The sequence below is a fragment of the Lontra canadensis genome, unplaced genomic scaffold (genome assembly GCF_010015895.1).
Source record: "Lontra canadensis isolate GAN:19392208 unplaced genomic scaffold, GSC_riverotter_1.0 scaffold23, whole genome shotgun sequence".
Taxonomy (NCBI): domain Eukaryota; kingdom Metazoa; phylum Chordata; class Mammalia; order Carnivora; family Mustelidae; genus Lontra; species Lontra canadensis.
In genome coordinates, this window is record NW_022631017.1 from 1,973,695 (window position 1) to 1,995,303 (window position 21,609).

Below are 21,609 nucleotides of genomic sequence, written 5' to 3' on the forward strand. Positions count from 1 at the left end.
GGCTTCCAGCTCTTATTAGTCGCACAGTATGTAATTGTCTGCAGGTTATCTCTGAGAATAGTTCAGTCAAACAAGACACAGAATGCGGGGACATAATCAAGACTTATTCTTCCCACTTTATGATGGATTTGTATTCTTTGTGTATTGTGGTACTGCTGGGGACTTGAGACTTGGCCCTAGGAGTTAATGGAAACTTAATGTGTAAAAATGACTGTGTGTGTATGTTTGAAAATGGTTAATGTTTTTTTCTATTCATGAACCGGAGAGCACCCACGTTCTGTTCCACTCAAAGGATTAGCCTGGTGGTACCTTTTAGCTACCTCTGTCAGAAACAGCTGGTCCATCATTAACCACGGTGGCCTATTAGCCATTTTTTAATTAAACACATCCAGAGTCTGATTTTTTCTTTTTTAAAAAAAATTTATTTATGTACTAAAAATATTATATAGGAATACTCACTTTTGGGTGTACTGTTGAGTCCTTTTTTAAAAAATGAAGTTTCAAGAGCAGTTTTAGGTTTAAAACAAAATTGAGAGGGAGTTACAGAGATTTCCCATATACCTTCTCCTCCAACATATGCGTAGCCTCTCCCACTGTCAATATCACTTACCAGAATGGTGCATTTTTTTTTTTTTTAAACCAAGGATGAACCTACATTGACGGATAATAATCACCCCAAGTCCATACCGTAGAGCTCAGTAAGTTGTGTATTCTATAGGTTTGGACAAATGTATAATGACATATATCTGTCATTAAACTGTAATACAGAATATTGAGATTGCCCTAAAAATCCTCTGTGCTCTGCCTATTTATCTCTCCCTCCTACCCCACCCCCGATAACCACTTATCTTTTTACTGTCTCCATGGTTTTGCCTTTTCCAGAATGTCATATGGTGGGAATATGCAGCCTGTAGCCTTTTCAGATTGGCTTCTTGCACTTACTTACCTATCCATTCACCTGCTTGACTCTTTCTTTATCAGAGGTATGAGTTATATTTTTCGCGTTCTTCCCATCCAGGGCATCAGCATTTGGTAGAAGCAGCAAAGCAGTGGGACAATAGTTGGACGTTACTGGGACTTTGCCAAAGCTATTTAAAAACCCTAATACAGCTTTCCAAATTGTATGCTCTCTCTTTATTTCCATCCTTTTACTTTGATTTTTTTTTCCCCTGAGGCTTTATTTAAAGAAAGACTTGTAAGTAGCATATATTTAAGGTTTCAAAAAAATCTAGTCTGACAGTGTTTGTCATTTAATTAGAAAATTTGAGCATGGTTACATTTCTTATGTAATTCCTCATATATTTGGGTTTAAATCTACTAGCTGATTTTTTTTTTTTTAATTTGTCCTGTCCCTCTCTTTTTTCCCCTCTTCTTTCTTGCCATCTTTTGGATTAATCAAGTATTTTTTATTATTCCACTTTCCTCCTCTTTCAGCTTGTTAGTTATAAATGTTTTACTTTACTTTTAATGGTTCCCATAGAGATGACAACTTGCACCCTTAAATTATGGGAGACGTTTCCTCAGTGTGTACTTCTTACTATATCCAAACAGCACAACGGCCTTAAGAGACTTTAATTCTATTTATCCTTCTCTTGCATTACATTTTTTATTGTCATGAATTTTAACACCATGCATTTCTTAGCTCCCAAAAGGCATAATTATTATGATTGTACACAGTCGGGGTTCATGTGGATTTACCTGCATATTGATCTTTTCTGTCATTCTTCATTCCTTTCTACAGCTTCAAATTCTACGTGAGGTCATTTTTCTTTGGCCTCAAGGATATTTAGTGCAGGTTTCCAGCAATAAATTCTGTTTTTCTATGTCTGGAAAATGCCAACCAAATAAATAAATTATGTTATTTCCCCTCCCCCTTTTTAAAGATTTTATTTACTTATTTGACAGAAAGAGAGTTCTGAGAGAGAGCGTGAGCAGGGGCGGGGGCAGAGGGAGAGGGGGAGGGAGAAGCAGGCCCCCTGCTGAGCAGGGAGCCCGATGCAGGACTCCATCCAAGGGGTCCATCCAAGGACTCCAGAGATCATGACCTGACCTGAAGGCAGACACTCAATGACTAAGCCACCCAGGTGCCCCTCCCCTTTGTTTTTGAAGGATAGATGGAGAAGAGAATTGAGTTTGACTTATTTCCTTTTGTTGCTTTCATATCTGGATTTAAGCTTCCCCTGCTAGAGAGCAAAGAGGATGACGGGACTTTCTGTTCATATCCATATTACATAACAAATTAGGTGTATAGTATTATACCAGACACTTTGGGCAACTCAAAGATGAGTATAAGACAGGGTCACTGCTGTCAAGGAAGCTTACGGTTGAATGGAAGAAACATATCTACTTACATAGTTTAAGGGAATAAATCCACAAGGGTGGGATGAGGGAAAGTGCTGGATGTAGAGCTAATCGGCCATTATGACTCCACATGGGAACATGAGTGTGGGGATGTGTGCCAGGTTAAATTCCTGCCCTGGCAACATATCACTTGGGAAACATTCTGGTAAGTTACCTGGCCTCTCTGCCTCAGTTTGCTCCTGAGGAAGTGCCAACACCATGAGTGCCTGTCCTATGAGCTGTTGTGAGAATTAGTTGAGTGTGCCCCGCAGTAAGTACCTGGTGAATGTTTATTCATAGTTGCAATTATTTCCTGGCTCTAGAGGAAAGAGAGGTGGAAGAATGCTTCTGAGTAGCCCCAAAACATACACATAATGGGCCCTTTAAATCCTGAACACCGAGGGGTTCGTTACTGACTGGTGGGGAGGTACCTCCATGCAACACTGCTTACAGGGCACGGCGGGACATTGGGGTTGCCATCTGGGTCCAGTGCCTAAGAACTGGAAATTCCAGCTAATGGTAAATATTTATTTCTTATTGCCTGAGCAGATGTTCCTAGGCTGGGAATGTTTTCACTGGGAAGAAACAAAGGTGATGGTATGTGTGAAGATAATGGTCTGCTTTCTCACTGGCTGTCAGAAAAAGGGCAACAAAATTGAGAAACTTAATTTCTAGGTTTACTCTTGCCTCACTTCTCCTCCCCCTCCTCCCCTCCATCCCTTCCTCCCTCCCTACCCCCCTCCCACCTTTCCCTCTACTTTATTTTCTCTCCTGGACTGGGTGTATTCAAATAAGCTTAACCAGTGCAACCTTTTTCTTTTCTTTTTTTCGGCTACTTCGAGGGGGTGGGCTTGTTTTTTTCTCTATAGGAAACCTTGGGTGAATGATTTCTTGGATTCAGATATTTCCATTTAACATGGGAAATCAAGTGGTTATCCAAATTAAATGAGATACTGTTTTGTTAAACTGTGGGATATAAGAAAGCGAGGTAGTAAAGCGATGTTTATGGCTAGCTCTGGCAGTAATTGTGATCTGAATTTCAGTATTCCTCCATTGTCTCATTTTGATAAGGGATGGAAAAAGGAATTTTATCTACATTAAAAAATGATAATCTTAAAAACAACCACAGTGATTTAAAATAACATAAAGTGTTACTTCAGCTGTCTGCTCTGACCATAGATTCACAAATGTAAAGAATTGGTGCTGGTTGGGTGTGCCTGGGTGGCTCAGTTGGTTAAGCGTCTGGACTCTTGGTTTCAGCTCAGGTCATGATCTCACGGTCGTGAGACTGAGCCACACATGTGCTTGAAATTCTCTCTCCCTCTGCCCCTCCCCCCAAATAAATAAATAAATAAATAAGCTAACTCTTAAAAAGAATTGGGGCTCATCAGGCAGGAGAGTTGGGCATCTTTTCCCTCCTTCCCTCCTTCCATAAGATTAGATAGAGTAAAACTCCACCATAATTTAATTAGTGGGCCTGGAGCCAAGGTGGTTGTTGTGGGCTACTGTGTAGTGGAATGATCCTTTGTTAGAGATTCTTGAACCCTCCCAGAAACCACGCAGGAGACCTATGTTCCAGAGACTGAGTCTTCCCCCCACCCCCCGACTAGAGTAGTCAGTGTTTGGAGACTGGATGGCTTTTGATCTGTAAAATCAACTGGGAGAATCTTGACAGTGCCCAGAGCACCGGGCATTCTGTTTTGGCAAAGAGCACCGCTGCTTCTAGAAGCGCAGAGGGAACTACGGCTGCTGATTTTTCTGTTGTTTACCAGCTGCAGGATGCAGCTGTCCTTATCTACGGTCTGACTGAGACCAGCTATTTTCAGAAATTTAATACAGTGAGGGCGAGTTGAGGCAAATAGCAGCTGTACGTTTAACTGCTGACTTTTTGGCTATTCAAATTTGTCTTTGTCTTTAATTCGCCAGTTGGTCATCTCTGAGGAAATGGGGATTATTATCCCCAGGCCCTAAGTTGTGAGCTGAAATCGCCTGGATCTTGTGCCCACAGCGCTGAGGGTCATTTGAGGTCAAATTACTTCCTTTGCAGGGCCTGACTGTGGGCTTTGGGGAACCCCTGTTGTGGTGAGAAGGGGACTTTATAAAGGGATTGCTGCCACAGGACAGGCCCAGGTCCATTCAGTGGTGCTTGTGTGGAGGGTGGTCATCAGTACAAAGAAGTGAGATCTGTGACTAAGCCTTTAGGTGTTTGATGTCATTTTAGGCCATTCTACTTATTACCATATTCCAAGGTTTCATTCAATTAGTCAACAATCTTTACAGTCTTTTGTGAGCACCACCTGTGTGTCTGGTACTATGTAAAGAAGGAAGATGATCTCTGGGGCTTTTAGTAGCTCAGTCACCGAGATGAGGACTCTTAGGCAAATAATGACAATTCAGTGTGATCAGCAGGTGTTAGAACAGAAGGGTACACAGGAAATTACCAGGTTGTAGTGGGAGGCAGGGGTACTGACCCACGAGAAAACAAGAGCAGACATGTGTTTGTCCATGTGAAAGTCATTTTTTTTTAAGATTTTATTTATTTATTTGACAGACAGAGATCACAAGTAGGCAGAGAGGCAGGCAGAGAGAGAGGAGGAAGCAGGCTCCCTGCTGAGCACAGAGCCCCATGCAGGGCTCGATCCCAGGATCCCCAGATCATGACCCGAGCCAAAGGCAGAGGCTTCATCCCACTGAGCTACCCAGGCGCCCCATGAAAGTCATTTTTTAGAGAAAAAAACCTGACCGTAGATTCTTTCGAGACCAGGTTTTGGTCCTCATCCCTGAGATTTTCCCATCTCGGGGAAAGGAGGTTCTGCCCCCTGAAGAAGCCTTTGACGCTGCAAAGAACACTTGTTTTACTGAGAACCTTGTTGTGTTTTGCTCACTTGCAAGCTTTTCAGAAAGCTTTCACTGTTGTGCAGTATGAAAAGTACAGGAATAAAGGTGCAGTGTCTCACTCGAAAGGCTGGAGTTTGAACTTTGAATCTCTAAGAACTAATAGAAGAGACTGGCGGATCCAACAATTTGACTTTCGACTTCTTTTTTTTTTTTTTTTTTAAAGATTTTATTTATTTGACAGACAGAGATCACAAGTAGGCAGAGAGGCAGGCGGAGAGAGAGAGAGGAGAAAGCAGGCTCCCCGCCGAGCAGAGAGCCTGATGTGGGACTCGATCCCAGGACCCTGAGATCACGACCTGAGCTGAAGGCAGAGGCTTAACCTACTGAGCCACCCAGGTGCCCCTGACTTTCGACTTCTTAAATTCACAGCTGGCCTGTAGGCATCTGGGAAGGATTAGAGACAGAGTGTAGATACTGGAGATCATGAGGATAAATGCCTCCTCCTGCGCTTGACATTGAGCAGGGGCTCGGTACATGTTTGTTGCTGTCTTCTGTATTGAGATTTGAATTCTGCGTTCTCCTTTTTTGACTCAAGAGCAAATGGTACCCCTCTGCACATTAAGAAGAAAGGGAACCAACATTTGCTGAGTACCTGCTGTGTCCCAAACACCGTCCTGGTGCTTGACACCTGTGATTACCTAGCAAGCTTTCACGAAAGGTCCTGAGAGGTTTTGGTCAGCATTGGAATTCAGACATATTTCTGTATTGTGTTGAAGGCCATGTTCAGTGTTTGAGGCACCACTCTACACAAGACTAAAGAAGCTAGTAGAACATTACCATTTATAGTTGTAAGATAGATCCCTATTTGGGAGGTGTTAAAATGTGAAAAAATTCACATCATAGAATTGATCAAATATGATGTAGTTGAGCTTGAGTGTACAGTTTATAAGGAGAAGTCTAGAAGCAGACTCTTGGGGTCTTGAGAGCGATACACTCTGTTTCCTAACATGTATTCACACAAGCTTTTTTTTTTTTTTTCCTTTTTAAAATTGTCTTTAAGGATAAGATGGGATTAACATAAGCAACGCATTTAGTAAACACTGATGGAACACCCAATATGTTTCGAGCCCTGTACCAGACACTGGAGATACTAGATGAAAACCATACCAAACACACACAAAACAAAACACAAAAATAGGGAATCCTCCCTGAAGATGCTGAGAGTTTTATAGGAGGGATGGGTGTGTGAGTCACAATGTAGAGGCCATTCTGTGGACTTGAAGTGGGCTTTTATTTTTTTCCTGAGACACAGTGTCTCCATGTTCAGAAAAGGCCAAATTTATTAGTCGATGACACCTCTAACCCCTTAATCCACACCCTTGCTGGCTTTCTCAAAGAATCCATTGAGAGGAAATCAGAATCAATATTTGTGAAAATAAGCTTATTTTCTCCATTGACTACCAGTACTGGATATCATATTTTTACTTATTTTTGAGGCCAAAACTCGTATCTGGATAAAGCTTCATAGCTTCCAGTTTGGGCCTAGCTTCTCCATCCCTTGTTTACGAGATTGTCTCTTGATCTGTCATAACTCATGTGCCTATAACATACAATTGATAATGAGAAATTGCATCATGGTCAACAGCAGGTTTTATGATACACCAGTTGATTTCAACATTTTAAGTACATATTCCTCATATTCTTTGGGAGTGTTAGCGGTGACTCCTGATTTTCCCATAATATATATATATATTTTTTTTTCCACAGAGAAACTTTGATTTATTCATAATTGGGTTTTGTCAGGGGACAGTTGGAATGACCAACCATTGAAATGACTTGTCACCAAAAAAAGAACTAGAAAAAAACATGGGGAAATTCTTCTTTGTTTTTATTCTCAGAACAGGAGGTAAGTCTCTTCTGACAATGATAGAAAACACTAAAGTCATACAAGAAAGAATCAACTTCTTAACATTACATGTATAAGCCAGAAACCATCATAGGCAAAATCAAAAGACAGAATAATGACTGGAAGAAGTCATTTGCCAGATAGGGTTAATAGGCTTAAAAAAAAATGAAGAGCTTTTACAAATGAATTAAGAGACTGATGGCCCAAAAGAAAAATGGGCAGTCTGTGAACGAGAGAGTTCACAGAAAAGGAAATACTGAAGATTCTTTAAGGTGGGTTTTTTAGCCTTGTTCAGAATAGGGAAGAATTAAAATGGGAACCTATACTGAGATACGGTTTTAAGCTCTGAGATGGTAAGGAGGGAAAGGTATGACACCATTTTTGTGTTGTGAGAGTATAGGAAAAGAAGCCCAGTGTTCGTCCTGATGTGTGTACGCTTCAGCCCAGCCTTTCTGGAGAACCAATTGGTATTTTCTCCCAAAGTATATGGCAGCTGACTACTGACCTTGCACTCCCAGGAATATGTCCTACCTATCGTCCCGCCTACCTCCGCCATGTATGTAGAAGATTGCAAGCCCAAGTATTCCTCGTAGCATCCTTTGTAATAAAAGAGTGGAAACAGCATAAATGCCCTTCAACAGAACAGGTCATGTCAGTTGTGGAACATCCACACAGTGGAACAGTCTGCACTTGTCAAAAGGAGTCAGTCAGCCATTTATGTGTTAACCTCGAGAACTGTTTTTAAATGATAAAAAGGCAGAGTGCACAACATTGGGTGTGCTTGGCTGCCATATTGTGTTAAAATAAAAAGTGAAAGTTAAAAAAATGTAATAAGTGCAAAAGAGCTGGGATTGGATGGAGAATACATATTACCTATTTATTGGCGTATCGACTGTGTGGAGGAAGACACGAGGAATTGGTAAGAGTCACCACTGGCAGGGGAACTGAGTAGCTGAGGGAGAACTATTTTTCATGGTAGCCCATTCGTACTGGTGGAATTATATACCAGGTATATTCTGATTCTAATGGTATGCATCCAACTAATGATCTTTTTTTCTTTTCTTTTTTTTTTTTTTAAAGATTTTATTTATTTATTTGACAGACCGAGATCACAAGTAGGCAGAGAGGCAGGCAGAGAGAGAGAGGGAAGCAGGCTCCCCGCCGAGCAGAGAGCCCGATGCGGGACTCGATCCCAGGACCCTGAGATCATGACCTGAGCCGAAGGCAGCGGCTTAACCCACTGAGCCACCCAGGCGCCCCCAATTAATGATCTTATTAAGTAATACTAATTTAATCAAATTGAGCAAGTTCAGAAACACTTTGAGTCACTGAGATGAGCGTGAGCCTTCTTACCTTAAGGTCATAGGTTTCCTATTATGAAGTTACTTTCTATCTTCCACAGTGCCTTAAGGCAAGCCTGTAAGATTCATGCAACTTCTTTTCATGGTTAGAATTGTTCAAAGGCTGTTTTGTGGGAAAGGCTTCCTAATGGGTTCTCAGTGAGTGAAATTTAGGGAAGCCCACGTCATTTCCAGCAGCATGATCTCCTCATGTGTCCACGGGACTGAGCTCTTGTAAGGCTCAGCAGTATGTTTGAATGAGAGTGAGCTCCAGCTCTGAACCAAGAGAGCCCACTTACTCTATCATCAAGAAAGCTAGTCAGTGAGTCAGCTCAGGGCTGCAACATTACTGTTGATGTCAGCAGCCTGGACAGCTTGCAGACACATGCGCCAGCAGCTGGGCGGGGCTCAGCCTCCCTTCCTTCTCCCTCCAGAGCCAGCTGGTTCTTACCAGCTCTGGCAGCTTCAGACAGCACTACTTGTGGCTTCCTGTGGCTTTTCCCCCTCTGTATCCAGGAGAGGAACAGATCCCTTGTTTAGGGCAACAATTAGCCACTCCACTTAAATGTGGGTGGATTTAAGTTTTGAAGTTAACTCTTAGGAATGAACAGAATGGATGGATGACATATACACTCAAGACTAGCAACTACCTTGACTTGGGCTTGGGGTAGTTAAGGGAGGAACACACTCTGGCCAGCTAACCTGGGATAAAATTTAAAAATAGCCTTAAGTGAGGTGGCAGCTGATACAAAATACTTTCATTATGCTATGCTTGGATAGATCTAGGGAGTGTGTGTGAGGTGTGTTTTAAAATAATTTCCCAGTGGCTTTGCCATTTTTTGGCCAATTTAATCCTCTGAGCCTCCCAAGGGTGAGTTCCTTCTTTTTGCAGGCTCTGCTGGGGCTCCAAGCTCTTGGAGACTCAGTGTCCATTCAGCTCCACTACGGCCTTGGTCTGACACAGGGCTTCCCAGGGAAGCTAAGCAGGGCTTCTTGGCACTGCACTCCTCTTCCTGCTTGCATCCCATGACCTCCAGGGGCCCTGGGGGGAGCTAGACCACATAAGGCCAGCAATGTCCACTTAGCAACTGATGATTTTATTTTAAATGTTAGCCCATTCCCTGCTTATGCAATGGAAGCACCTCCTTGTCTCCCTTTCCTGTAGCAGGGGCTGGGCAAGAGAAGAAAGATGGAAAGACAATAGACTAAAGAATCAGAAGCCTAGGAAGTTTGGGGAATTTTTGTCTTATAGTTATTTGGCTCTTAACCCTTTTGTAAAATTATTTTCCAAACTAAAAAATAAGAAAAGTTGAAAACATAGTCAACACTCCTAAACTTAACACCATCAAGATTTAACAGTTAATTCACATTTAACGTCTTTGCTTTACCTATATACATGCGTGTGTATTTCTAGCTCATATTTCCATTTCCAAGACTTCCCTCCAAATGTCTTCAAACTGCTATCACTTCTTCTAAGGGCTAAGGAATCAGCATCTTTCCATGTCTTTCTTTTTTCACTTTTGTTTGCAAAAAAAATTTTTTTACTCTGAAAATTTGGCTTATTCTTGCCAAGACCTCTTACCCTGAATTGGATTTAATAGGAGTTCACACTAGAAGAGTAAAGTCATTGTCTCCTACCCATTTTTTCCTTTTTATTCCTTTTTTTTTTTTTTAAGGGAGAAATCATTGTATATCTCAGGTATTATTCACTATCTGAACTTGGGAACTGAATAGATTCAGGTAATTTTTTGAGAGACAGTTGGTAACTGTCATCATCTGCACCCTCATTTATGTCTGAAATCCTGAAATTACATAGATTGAGATAACAAGGCTCTCCTTGTTATCTACATTCCTGTTCTCTAAATGTGGGAACTACATAGATTCAGATAGTTAGATACTCATGGTAAGGGAGATAGCCCTTGCTATTATCAGAGCCTGTTCTTATATACCTACTAAACCTATAGGAGGTCATGAAATCTAATTTGATTTCCATTACATGACCATATGGGAGAACAGGGGAAACAAGCTTGAGATGCTATCATCATCCTTAAATAATTTTAGTTATGTGTTTATTTGTGACTGTAATTCCTTTGAGATGAAACTTCAGTGGCAATTAAATGTCTTTGTTTTTTTAAACAGTCGCTGGTCTGTTGGGATCTGGAATATTTTCAAATATAAAACCAAGTTACTGGGCCACAGTTGAGGTGTCTGATAATTGCAGAATCTCTCATCTTTATCTCAGGGCCAGAGTGGAGGCCCTGCCTTTTGCCCCTTCCCTCAGAAGCCAGAGCAGCTCCTTGTGGTCATGCGGTTGCTTGTGTTGGGCTTACGGGGGTTTGACATTTCCTGTAAATGTCCAGTGGGTCCAGACAGAGAAGTGACAAAAGCTCAGCAAAGAAGATCGCTTGGAAACTAGACAGGCCTGATCTTGAATCCTTGCTTTGTGACCTTGGGCAGGTTATGCAAACCTCTTAGAGGCTCAGTTTTCTCATCTGTCAGATGAAGCTCAGAAGAGATACCTTCACAGCAAATGGATTACTTATATTTCATGACGAATCATTTTGCACAGTACTGGTAATGGTTTATTTCTTAAAGTCTCTGTTGTCTACTGGATCTGAGCAACAAGCGGGTCAGCTCAGATGGAATAGCAATTAGTTTTCATTGAATTTAGCAAATGGGCTTTTAAAAACCATTATTAAAGTGATGGAAAATTTCATAAATGTGGAATAGGATTTTCCCTTCTTTTTACATGTTGGGTGAGATCTGGAGGGAAAGTTCGGTGGAAAGGGTAAGCTTTGGCTTGTAAGGAAGCTTCTTCTTGAGTCTATCAGGCGTATCTGGCTATAGAGTGGGGAGAGGGGGCCTTGTGGAATCCAGCTGGGTAGTGCCAGGAGCCAAAGGGTTAAGTTGAACCACTTTAGCAGATTGGCAAGGAGCATCTAGGCTGGGTAATTAATGCTTCATTTCAGGAGGTCATTGATGCATCAAAGTTGTTAATTAGTTTTATGAAAACAGATTGTGCAACCACAGGGAGATTGTAATTGGGTAGTAATTGAAAATAACTCAGTGGTAAACCTTAGTTGAGTGAACCAGTTGGGGGTAAGTTGGAAGGAGAGAGGGAGTTGGGGTGGGTGGGTTGGGCGTGGGGAAAATGACATAGCAGGGCTGACAATAAATGAAACATAAGTTGAACAGAGAAGACCTGGTCTAATCTTTTTTGTTCAGAAATGAGGAAACCGGTCTAAGGAGGGAAGGGGTTTTTCTAAAACCACACAGCTAGTTAGAAGTCTTTTTCCTTTCTTCCTTTGCAGTGAAATCCCAGGATATTAATGACTTTGATGTTTAGGAGTTGGCTATGCGGAACATCCAATGCACGCTGGAAAAGATTTCCCTAAGTGTATACTTAGGAAAGCTGCTAGATCACAGGAGGGAGGAAAGGTAGTCTTAGAACCTCATTTCATTTGTAAATCACTTTTGCCATGACCAAGGTTTGCAAGAATGTTCCTTTACCACCCATTATTGGACCATCCCCCAGGACTAGAAAACTCTTCAGCCTTCCACAGTGTATCCTCTTAGGAAGGGCTGGTCAAAGGGGAAGTGCTTTTTGGTTTGCTATTAAAAGAGAAGACTTATTTTTGAGCTTCAGTTTCAAGCTGTAATTTAGCTGAGCACCAGAGTGGGCACTTGGCTTTGGAACCTGTAGGAACACAGGGTTGCAGGGACACAGCTGGAAATGGCTCATTCCAGTGTAGCCCAAATACAAGTTCAGTCACCGTTCTCACAAACACTACTACAAACCTCTGTAGCCCAGGGGTGTTCAAGCCCCCAAATTTCAATCAGTTCCTTGTTGACCTCATCCATTTGGCTGGTTCCATGTGCTCAGTGGTTCTGGAAATCAGAAAGGAAAATAGGTCAGCAGAGGAAGTTTAGGTGTGACCCAGCCGTGGAGTTGAGGTGAACCGTTTATCTCTCTTCCCCTATCACCTGGTACTAGTATCTGGAAGGACTAAGTGGACCTGCATGGAGAGTAATCAGGAGGACATTTGGGGGCTCGTTGGGCCAAAATAAATCACATGCTCTTTAAGGTCACACAATAGAACCACCCGTCTGGTGTTGGCTCCCTGGGGAGCTCTCCCCTCATTATCCCTGCCTCCTCCCCTTTCTTTGTGTCTTACCATCTCTACCTCATTTCCCCAGTGAGGCTTCCAAGTGAGCATGATGAGCTCATGGCTGGAAGGCAAAAAGAATTGGCTTTTTTAAGTTCCTGCAAAGGGACTTTGATTATCTGGTGGATAGATGGCCCCCACTGGCCAAGTTTCCTGAGAGGCCTTTCTCTTAAGGCTTAGTATCTACCTCACTGCAATAAGTTGGGGGGCAGTGTTGCCCCTTTGGGCCTGTGAACTCTTCAGAAAAGTCTAGAGAGGCACTCAGCCAAGTAGGTGATCTTCAGACTCTCCTGTTCCTTGGCTACCAGTGTAAATAGGAGCCACAGCAGCCATAACATTTTCAAGTTACCAAAGGGAAAACATACTTATCAGTGGTAACTACTTTTAAAAATAACATGTATTGTTTTTATAATCATGAAAGTTAATATTTCCCTGTGGAGAACTTGGAAGGCCCAAAGATGCATAAGGAATAAATTAAGTCACTTGTAATCTATTTTGTGAATGTTTGGATAAGTTCATGCTTATAGCTTTTGCAAGAGGATGAGACCTTTTCCTGGCTTTCTTGTTTAGAATATTTGTCTTTCAGTATCTAAATCTTATTAGAGGTATTCTTTATTTGCTGTGAACTCAACAGTGAACTTTCTGAATCAATAAAGAATTAATTCATTCCACATGTCCTGATGACTTCACTTCCGATTAGAGCTATCAGAGGTCGTACAATGCTTGAGTTGCTGTGCTGCAATGCAATTTTGATGGATATTATAAATAGTAAGGTAAAGGGAGGAAAGAAGTTAAGTATCTATGAGCCAGGCTTTCTTTTCCTATAAGAAAAAACTGCAGATAACTCGAGAAATCTGGAATGCAACTGGCTGCTGTGTATCCTGGATAAAGCAGGGGATGCCTATACTTAGTAGCTGAATAGATTTTCTAGAAAGATGATTGTCACATGATCTTGGGCTTCGGTTATGGTTGTTAACCCCACTATGTTGACACTAAAACTATTCTTAGGGGCAGTTTCATATTCACTCGACTCATTGTTAATTACAAGAGAGCATTCTGCAACAGTCTGTCTTTCTGAATGACATTGGAAATCATGTACTTAATTTCCACGGATAGGGTCCTTTGGCAAAAGTGGGGGAAAAATTAAATATTTAAAGTTTTGAACTAAATTCAGGAAATGGGTGGGTGGACTCCTTAGTCTGTTGGCATGTGATTTGTGGGCAGGAATTTCTCTCTTTAAGCAAGAACAGTGCACTATATTGACTGACCATGTTGTCCAATGTAATGTTGTTCCTGAGAACCAAAGTGTAGACAAGTGCTCTTTGTCTAATTGAGTGAATAAAAAATGTGTATTGGCATGAATGGCCATGTGCGTTTCAGGGAGGAGGGGCACATGCCAGGGCCCTATTGAATTAAAAAATTTAAAAGCACATACATAAAACTTTGTGGATTGGAAGGGGCAGCTGGGAATGCATTACCCAAGTCTTAAACTTGCACGGAAGGCAGAAGCAGGATATGGGTGGTTGTACAGAGGACAAATGCTGTTGGAACGGTAGACACGTGCAGTAATCGGTGGTCTTTGGAATCTGCAGTCAGTTGTAAGAATTTCTCAGGCCTTAAAGGTTGTAAAAGAGAGAGTTGTGTTTGCTTTGTGTTTTTTACAACCCTTCAACCCAATACTTTGAAATGAGGGTCAGTGTCTTCCCGATTGAGGAACTTGAAAATGTTTTGCTTGTCACGTGTGAGTGAAGTCATGAGGGTTCTAATGAGTGGTGATCAACACTCCCTAAACCCTGCCCCGTGGGATCTGGCCACCTGGCTCCCGAATTTGCAACCCTGCCAGAAGAGCCAATAAAAAGATTAAGGTCAATGGACTTGGTCCATTAAGGTCAATGCCACAAGTGCCTGCCAGAGTTTGAAAGCCTAGCGGCAAATGACAAGCGTAGTAGAGGTATCAAGCCGACTTGAGTTGCGCACTAGCCTTCTTCCCATGGCTGTGTGCCCTCTCTGGGCCTTAGTGGTTTCACCTGTAAAATGGGGGAATATGATCTATTATTTCCCCATTCCACAACTGGGTGCAAGCTGTGGTTTTTACCTCTCCCAGTCACTGTAGCAGCATCCTAACTGGTATCTATTTTGTTTCTTGCCCCTCTAAAATCTATTCTCCACATACCAGCTGATGCTCATGAAGCTCACCATTTCCATCTGAAACCTTCTTGTTTGTTTGCTTACTTGTTACTGTCTTTCTGACCCTCCCCTCCAGAATGCGAGCTTCATGAAGGCCTCCATTAAATCCCTTGGAGCTGTACCCTGGCTCCCTGGGGGCGGTCCTCACTCTCTCCATCCAGATGCTTTTGCCTCTGGTGTTCTCGAGAGCTGCTCTGAAGTGGGAGTCAGGAATCCTAGGGTCTAGCCTTAGTTCTGCCCCTTACTGGGCAGGAGCCTATCATTAAGAAAGTCACATCATTTCTCTAGACCTCAGTTTCCTTACTTGTAAAGAGAGGGTGTATTAGTTTGCTTGGGCTACCATGATGGAAGTGTCACAGACTGAAACAGCAGAGACGGGTTTTGTCACAATTCTGGAGGCTAGAAGTTTGAAGTAAAGGTGTCCTCAGGCTTCTCTCCTTGGCTTGTAGAAGATGGTAGCCTTCACCCTCTGTCTTCACATTGTCATCCCACTGTGTGTGTCTGTGTCCTAATGGCTTCTCATAAAGACACCAGTCATCTTGGTATAGGACCCAACTGTCCCCCAATCTCGTCTTTTTAAAGTTCCTTAGTTGGCCCTGTCTCTCTGTACAGTCACATTTTGAGGCTCAGGAAGTTTTGACTTCAACATATGAATTTTGATGGATATAATTCAATCCATACAGAGGAGAATGTGCTAGGTATTATCTAAGACCATTTCCAACTCTATCAAATTATATTTTAAGTTGGAGATCTTCTTCTTTACTCCCTTGTCCAGTTCCCAGTTCCACTTCTCTGAGGTAACAGCTTGGTGCATATATACTTCCTTTTTTTTTTTTTTTTTTTTTTTTTTGTAAGATTTTATGTGAGAGAGAGAGAGAGAGAGAGAGAAAGCAAGCAGGAGAGGAGAGAAGCAGAGGGGGAAGAAGACTCCCTGCTGAGCAGGGAGTCTGATGCAGGGCTCGATCCCAGGGCCCCAGGATCATGACCTGAGCAGAAGGCAGACCCTTAAGCGACTGACCCACCCAGGTGCCCCTGCTTCCTAATTTTTAATGCTTACACATAGCTCCATGTATATATTTGAAGGGTTTCAAAGTCTCTGTGTGTGTGTGTATTTAGCAATAATGTAAGTTATGGACTGTCAAAACAGCAGAATTTATATATAAAACAAATGGAACAAAAAGAACACCTGGGGTTTCAGTTTCATTTTTTTTCTCTCTAATTTTTGAAGTATGTAATAAAAAACATTTTTCTCTGTTTCCTCCCCCAGCTGGAAACTGACAAGCTGGCTCTCCCGATGAGTCCCAGCCCCCTTAGCCCGAGCCCCATTCCCAGCCCCAACACGAAACTGGAGAATTCCACTCTGCTGACGGTGGAGCCTTCCCCGCTGGATAAGAACAAGGGCTTCTTCGTGGATGAGTCCGAGCCCCTTCTTCGCTGTGACTCCACATCCAGCGGCTCCTCGGCGCTAAGCAGGACGGGCTCCTTTATTACCAAAGGTACGGGCTTGGCAGGATGGTTACAAGGCGTATTCTGTAAGCCTCCCCCAGAGGAGACCCTGGGGTTTCTCCCCCAGCAGTTGCACAGTCCAGTGGTAGCCGAGTCATTTGGGTGACCTGCCCAGGAAGATGTATCATAGACCCCAGGATGATGGGTCTCCTGGGCCTGAGAGAAACCACGTCACTCGCCAGCCACCACCCACCCTGAAGGTCTTTACAGCTCTGATTATCTGGCAGACAGTCTGCATTGGTTACCCTTTATCCTCATGATTCTATCAAAGGTGTTTCAGGAAGGTCTGATAAAATGCAGTCTGGCAAGTTTTGTTGAAAATTATTTACCAGGTTTGTAGAATCCAAGGATTTAAAGTATAACCTATCTTGAGAGTCAGAAGTGTAGGTTTCAGTAACTCAAATTAAAATTAATCCTCTTAAGAATCATTGCAAATAGCAATGTTTTAAGCATTGTAGGTTAGTATTTTGGTAAATAATTTGCCACTTGCGATTTTTAATAGCACGATAGGGATCGGCACGCACGCTGTATTGATGACAAATTTTTGTTCAGAATTTCCCGGTTTGGGGAATTCCAATTATACTTTTGTGAAAGGGTTATATTTTATGTTTATAAAATATGTTCTATTTTCTATACCTTACCTATTTAGATTATCTCTTTTATATTTATATGAAAGATCTGTATTTTAGTTTGTATTTTATGTTCCATGTTATATTTTGGAGAAACTTTTTTGTAATAGTAATAAAAGTCACAGTCCTTCGCCACATTGTGTGAGGTCTGGCCCAAGAAGCAGTATTTTCTTATTTATGTGCTTTTGCTCTTAGCAGTTTAGTTTTAAAATTTGGCAGTGTTATTAGCAGTCAGATGAGCAGACTACATTGATCTGGAATTTTTGAGAGCCAGGGCGGACTGATGTCTTTGTTTAGTAAACACATTAACATTACAGATGGGAGAGGGTTGTTTCGTTGTGTTTTCATTTTATTTAAGTTTCTGTAAGTATTCCAGCATTCTCCTGAGTTTGGGAGGAATCTAGATATCTTTTAAGTCGAGACAAAGTCATGCTAATGACAATCAACAACCCAGTCAAGTGGTTCCCTGTTTGATCTCCAGGACTCAAATCTTGTTTGTTATCTTTAGTGCAAGGCACATAAAAACTACTGGGTTGTTTAAAATGTGCCAGAGGTTCCCTTACTCACCTTGAGGGTAGGGGGTGGGGACAGCCTTCTAGGTGGGGAGCTGTCCCTCCTAGCTCTCCTCCTCTCCTCGGTTTCCCCAGTACCATCCCTTACCTCTGTCCCCTTCCCTCCCTTCTCCTCCCCGCAGAAAAGAAGGACACAGTGTTGCGGCAGGTACGCCTGGACCCCTGTGACTTGCAGCCTATTTTTGACGACATGCTCCACATTCTGAATCCTGAGGAGCTGCGGGTGATCGAAGAGATTCCTCAGGCTGAGGACAAGCTGGACCGGCTGTTTGAGATTATCGGAGTCAAGAGCCAGGAAGCCAGTCAGACCCTCTTGGACTCTGTGTATAGCCATCTTCCTGACCTGTTGTAGAACCCGAGGTCTGCTATGCTTTGGAAGTGACTCGGTTTAGTGGCAGGGTGGTTTTTCGTTGGTTTTGTTTTCGTTTTTCTAGCTTTTTGGGTGTGTGTGAGTGTGTGTGTGTGTGTGTGTGTGTGTGTGTGTTTAACAGAGTATCTGGCCAGTGTTTTGAGTTCTTTCCTTTTTTAACCCTTCTAGGACATTAGTCTATAAGCCTTCTCGAGGTGTAACTGTTGAAAAATACCCACCACTAAAGTTTTTTGGGTTCCATATTTTCTTCGTTTCGATTTCTTATGTATTTTCCGAATTGTTCTGTGCACTTTAAATTCACTTAATGGACCCCAAATGCAGTGTGACTTTCCTTGCACACCGGATTGTGAGGCTCTTAACCTCTTAAAAGTATAATGGCATCTTGTGAATTCTCTAAGCAGTCTTCATGTCTCAACATCCACGTCTGGTTTTTTTTTTATTAATGATTACTATTTTTATTATTAATTGTAATTTACAAATCTTGTTAAGGGTTGAAGAAATGTAATACCCCGTTGAGTTACTGTAATACAATTAGACTTTGAGTTCTCTTTTTAATATGCCTTGGTGTACAGTTCATATTCATGGCTGAAACTTGACCACACTGTTGCTGATCGTATGGTTTTCACTTGAGCACCGTGTAGAATGCTTGATTACTTGTGCTCCTCTTACGCTAATATGCCCTGGGCTGGAGACATGAAATCCTCAAGCCATCAGAACTTGCTACTTAAGTGGCTTGACAACTGGGCCACCAAAGAACTTGAACTTCATCTTTTTTTAGGAATTGAGCTGTTCTGGAACATACTGCTGCACTTTGGAAAGTCACAACTGAGAGCCAGTGGCACCTTTTTTCCATAGGGAATTTGCCCAGCTTTGCTTTAAAAGATGTCTTGTTTTTTATACACACATAGCTAGTAGGTCCAGTCCGCCTCAAGGCCTTGGTCTTGGTGGGTCTCCTTCGTCCTTCAATCACTTTAATTAAAAACGGCTGCAGCTGTAAGAACTCTTGTCCAATATATTTGCAACTCTGCTCCCATTTATAAACCTGCTCTCTCTCTAATGTTCAGTTGGCAGACTCGCATGCAAAGGTGGTGTGGACTCCCTTTGTGTGGGCGGGGGTTGTGGGTCGTGGTGAGGGACAGATATCAGAAAAATGCCTTCAAGTGTACTAATTTATTAATAAATATTAGGTGTTTGTTACTTGAGTAGTTTGAGTGTGTTTACTACTTGCCTTCTATATGTACTCAAGTTGTAACCCTTTGATGAGTCTCTTGGAAAAGAATGTGTGTATTCCAGAAATCTCAGCATTTCTGATCTGTAAATCATGCAGGTTAACAAAGCTTTGTGTCTGGAAGAGTATCTGGAGGTACGGAGAGAAGGATGACCAAGCGTTAAAGAGGACTAAACATTCCTGAGTCTTTTGAGGGTAAATAGGAGGCTCCTAGGTTTGGAGTTCATCCCTATTTTAGGAAATGAGGATTTGGAGGTGGAGAGGCGGAAATGAGGACCAGGCGCAGGAGTATATTCTTACTTGTGTCCATCTAGGAAGTTTACAACTCATGAGGGGTCTAGACCAGTTCACAGGCTTCTGTGTGAACCTTCTTTCTCCCTGACTAGCTTCGGGGGGCTTTCTTGGCCATTGGGCAAGGTAAAGTCTTATGTTGAAGGAATATATTACATCACCTTATATGTATTGTTTTACATTACATAGTATCTTATATTTGATCACATAACTGCCTTAGCCTGAGAAACCCCAGCTCTGCAGAATTCCAATGGCCAGGCCATCAGCAATTTTGAGTTCCTCTTTCAGTGGGAAAGTAGAAGTAGATGGCATGTCTGAACACTTTGACTCTCTTGTCAGTGACATTAAAGGGCTTTTCTGCTTTCAACCACTTCCACGTGGCTGGTTTCTAGAGAATACTTCTGGCATTTGGTTTTATGGTTCTCAGGCCAGGTTTCCCTTCCTCTTTTGTCAACAGAAGGCAGAAACCCTTTACAAACATAAAAGAAAAGTAGAATGGGTTAGAGATAGTGGGGGAGGAGACAGAGTGTGTTTTTCAGATGGTTTCAAGACTGCCATTTCTTTTTGTGGGGGCTGAAAACAAATCAGTGTTGTGATTATTAAGTTTGTAAGTTATTCATAGCTTGAGGATTATTTCTTAACCATTTATGCAGCTTTATACTTTACAAAGTGTTGTTTACATTGTCTCATTGAAACCTTATAACTATCTTACAGGTACCATTGTTGTACCCATTCTGTAGATAAAAAATAGGCTTGTAAAGTCTAAGGAGCTTACTTAAGGCTCTACAACACAGTTGTACAGATCAGACTTGAATCTGAATCCCAGGCTGTTTACTCAGGACTGATAACCAGAACTACTTTGTCAGGCTGAGCCAGTCAGCACAGAGATCACAGTGATGAAATTTATTTGGCTTATAAGGAAAGCCTGATACTTAAAATTCAGTAAATAATTGCAAAAGTATAGAAGTGGGGCAGTATCTCTTGATGATCCAAGGGAAAGGGACATAGAAGTTGTGGTTAAACAGAAGCTTAATATTGAATTAACATAATGTAAGCAACCCCAAGCTGCATTATATTCTCTCTCTCTCTCTCTAAAATGTTTGAGTCAGAGTTAACGACAGTCTGATTTATATAGTTTTGTGGCTCACTTTGGAGGTTTTTTCTGCCCGACTTTGAGGGCTATGCTGAACTACAAGGTTTCCAATGTAGGGGTTGGAGGGATCACCAGAAGAGTAAGAAACAGAATCAGGAGCAATTGTTAAGAAATATAAACCTCACGGCAAGATCATTTGGGCGGGAGAAAGACTATCTTCAGTTATTTGCAGGGCTAAGGAAGAGACTGTTTCTTTTTCTTTAGAGAGTAATACTGTTTCCTCTAGGCCAATTTAGGTTAAATGCAGAGAAGCTTTTAAACAATTAGATCAGGCTGCTTTTCAAAGGAGAAAATGACTCCTACTCTGGGGAGAAGTTGGACGTGCCTCGGTGATTCTCAGCCTTGCATGGAGATAATCACCTGGGAATGGGCAGTCTTGTAAAGGCCGGGTCCCAGAGAGTTGGATTCAGGTTTGCAGCGAAGGAGAGAACAGGTATCTCACACCTTTTTTTCTGGAAACTCGTGGTGGGATAAGGGCTTGAGATCCTTGCCACTGTGGACCGTCACAGCACCTGGGAGCTTGTTACAATGCATACATAATTTGACGCCACTTTGTTACGCTCCTTAAACTTTAATAAGCAAATGAAACACTGGGGGATCTTGTTAAAATACAGATTATTTCAGTTGTTGAGAGGGGTGGGGATCTAGGTGATGTGGATGCTACTGGTCTCTAGATCACACCGAGGAGCCCGAGACTGTGTCTCGGTTTCATGCAGAGTAGTGCCCATATAGGAGAAGATGACACTAATTCCAAAGGAGAGAAGTCAACAATTGCTGACAATCCAAAGAGATTTCAGAATCCAGCAGTCCCAGTCAAGATCTACAGCAATGGTTCTTGATCCTGGTTGTGCGTCAAAATCAGCAGGGGGAGCTTTGGGAAATCCAGTGCCCCGGGCTAAACTCCAAACCAGTTATGCCAGAGTCTAAGGGCCTGGGACCCAGGCATGAGCATTTTTTAAAGCTCCCCAGGAGATGCCAATGTGTAGTCAACCTGGATGACCACTGATTTCAGAGTCTATGAGGAGAATACTTACCAATCCTCACCCCAGATCTGATGGATAAATCTTAACATAGAGTTAACCC

At 42.1% G+C, this 21,609-nt stretch overlaps 1 protein-coding gene across 1 annotated transcript in view; it reads left to right on the forward strand.

Moving 5' to 3' along the window:
• The window catches only part of TNFRSF21 (TNF receptor superfamily member 21), a 66,550-nt gene extending 47,494 nt beyond the window's left edge, over nucleotides 1-19,056 (forward strand). The window contains exons 5-6 of the mRNA XM_032861980.1: nucleotides 16,045-16,273; nucleotides 17,607-19,056. Of these exons, the coding sequence (XP_032717871.1) occupies nucleotides 16,045-16,273; nucleotides 17,607-17,836 (459 nt within the window). The 3' untranslated portion in view covers nucleotides 17,837-19,056. The remainder of the gene's footprint in view (nucleotides 1-16,044; nucleotides 16,274-17,606) is intronic.
• The last annotated feature ends 2,553 nt before the right edge of the window (nucleotides 19,057-21,609 follow it).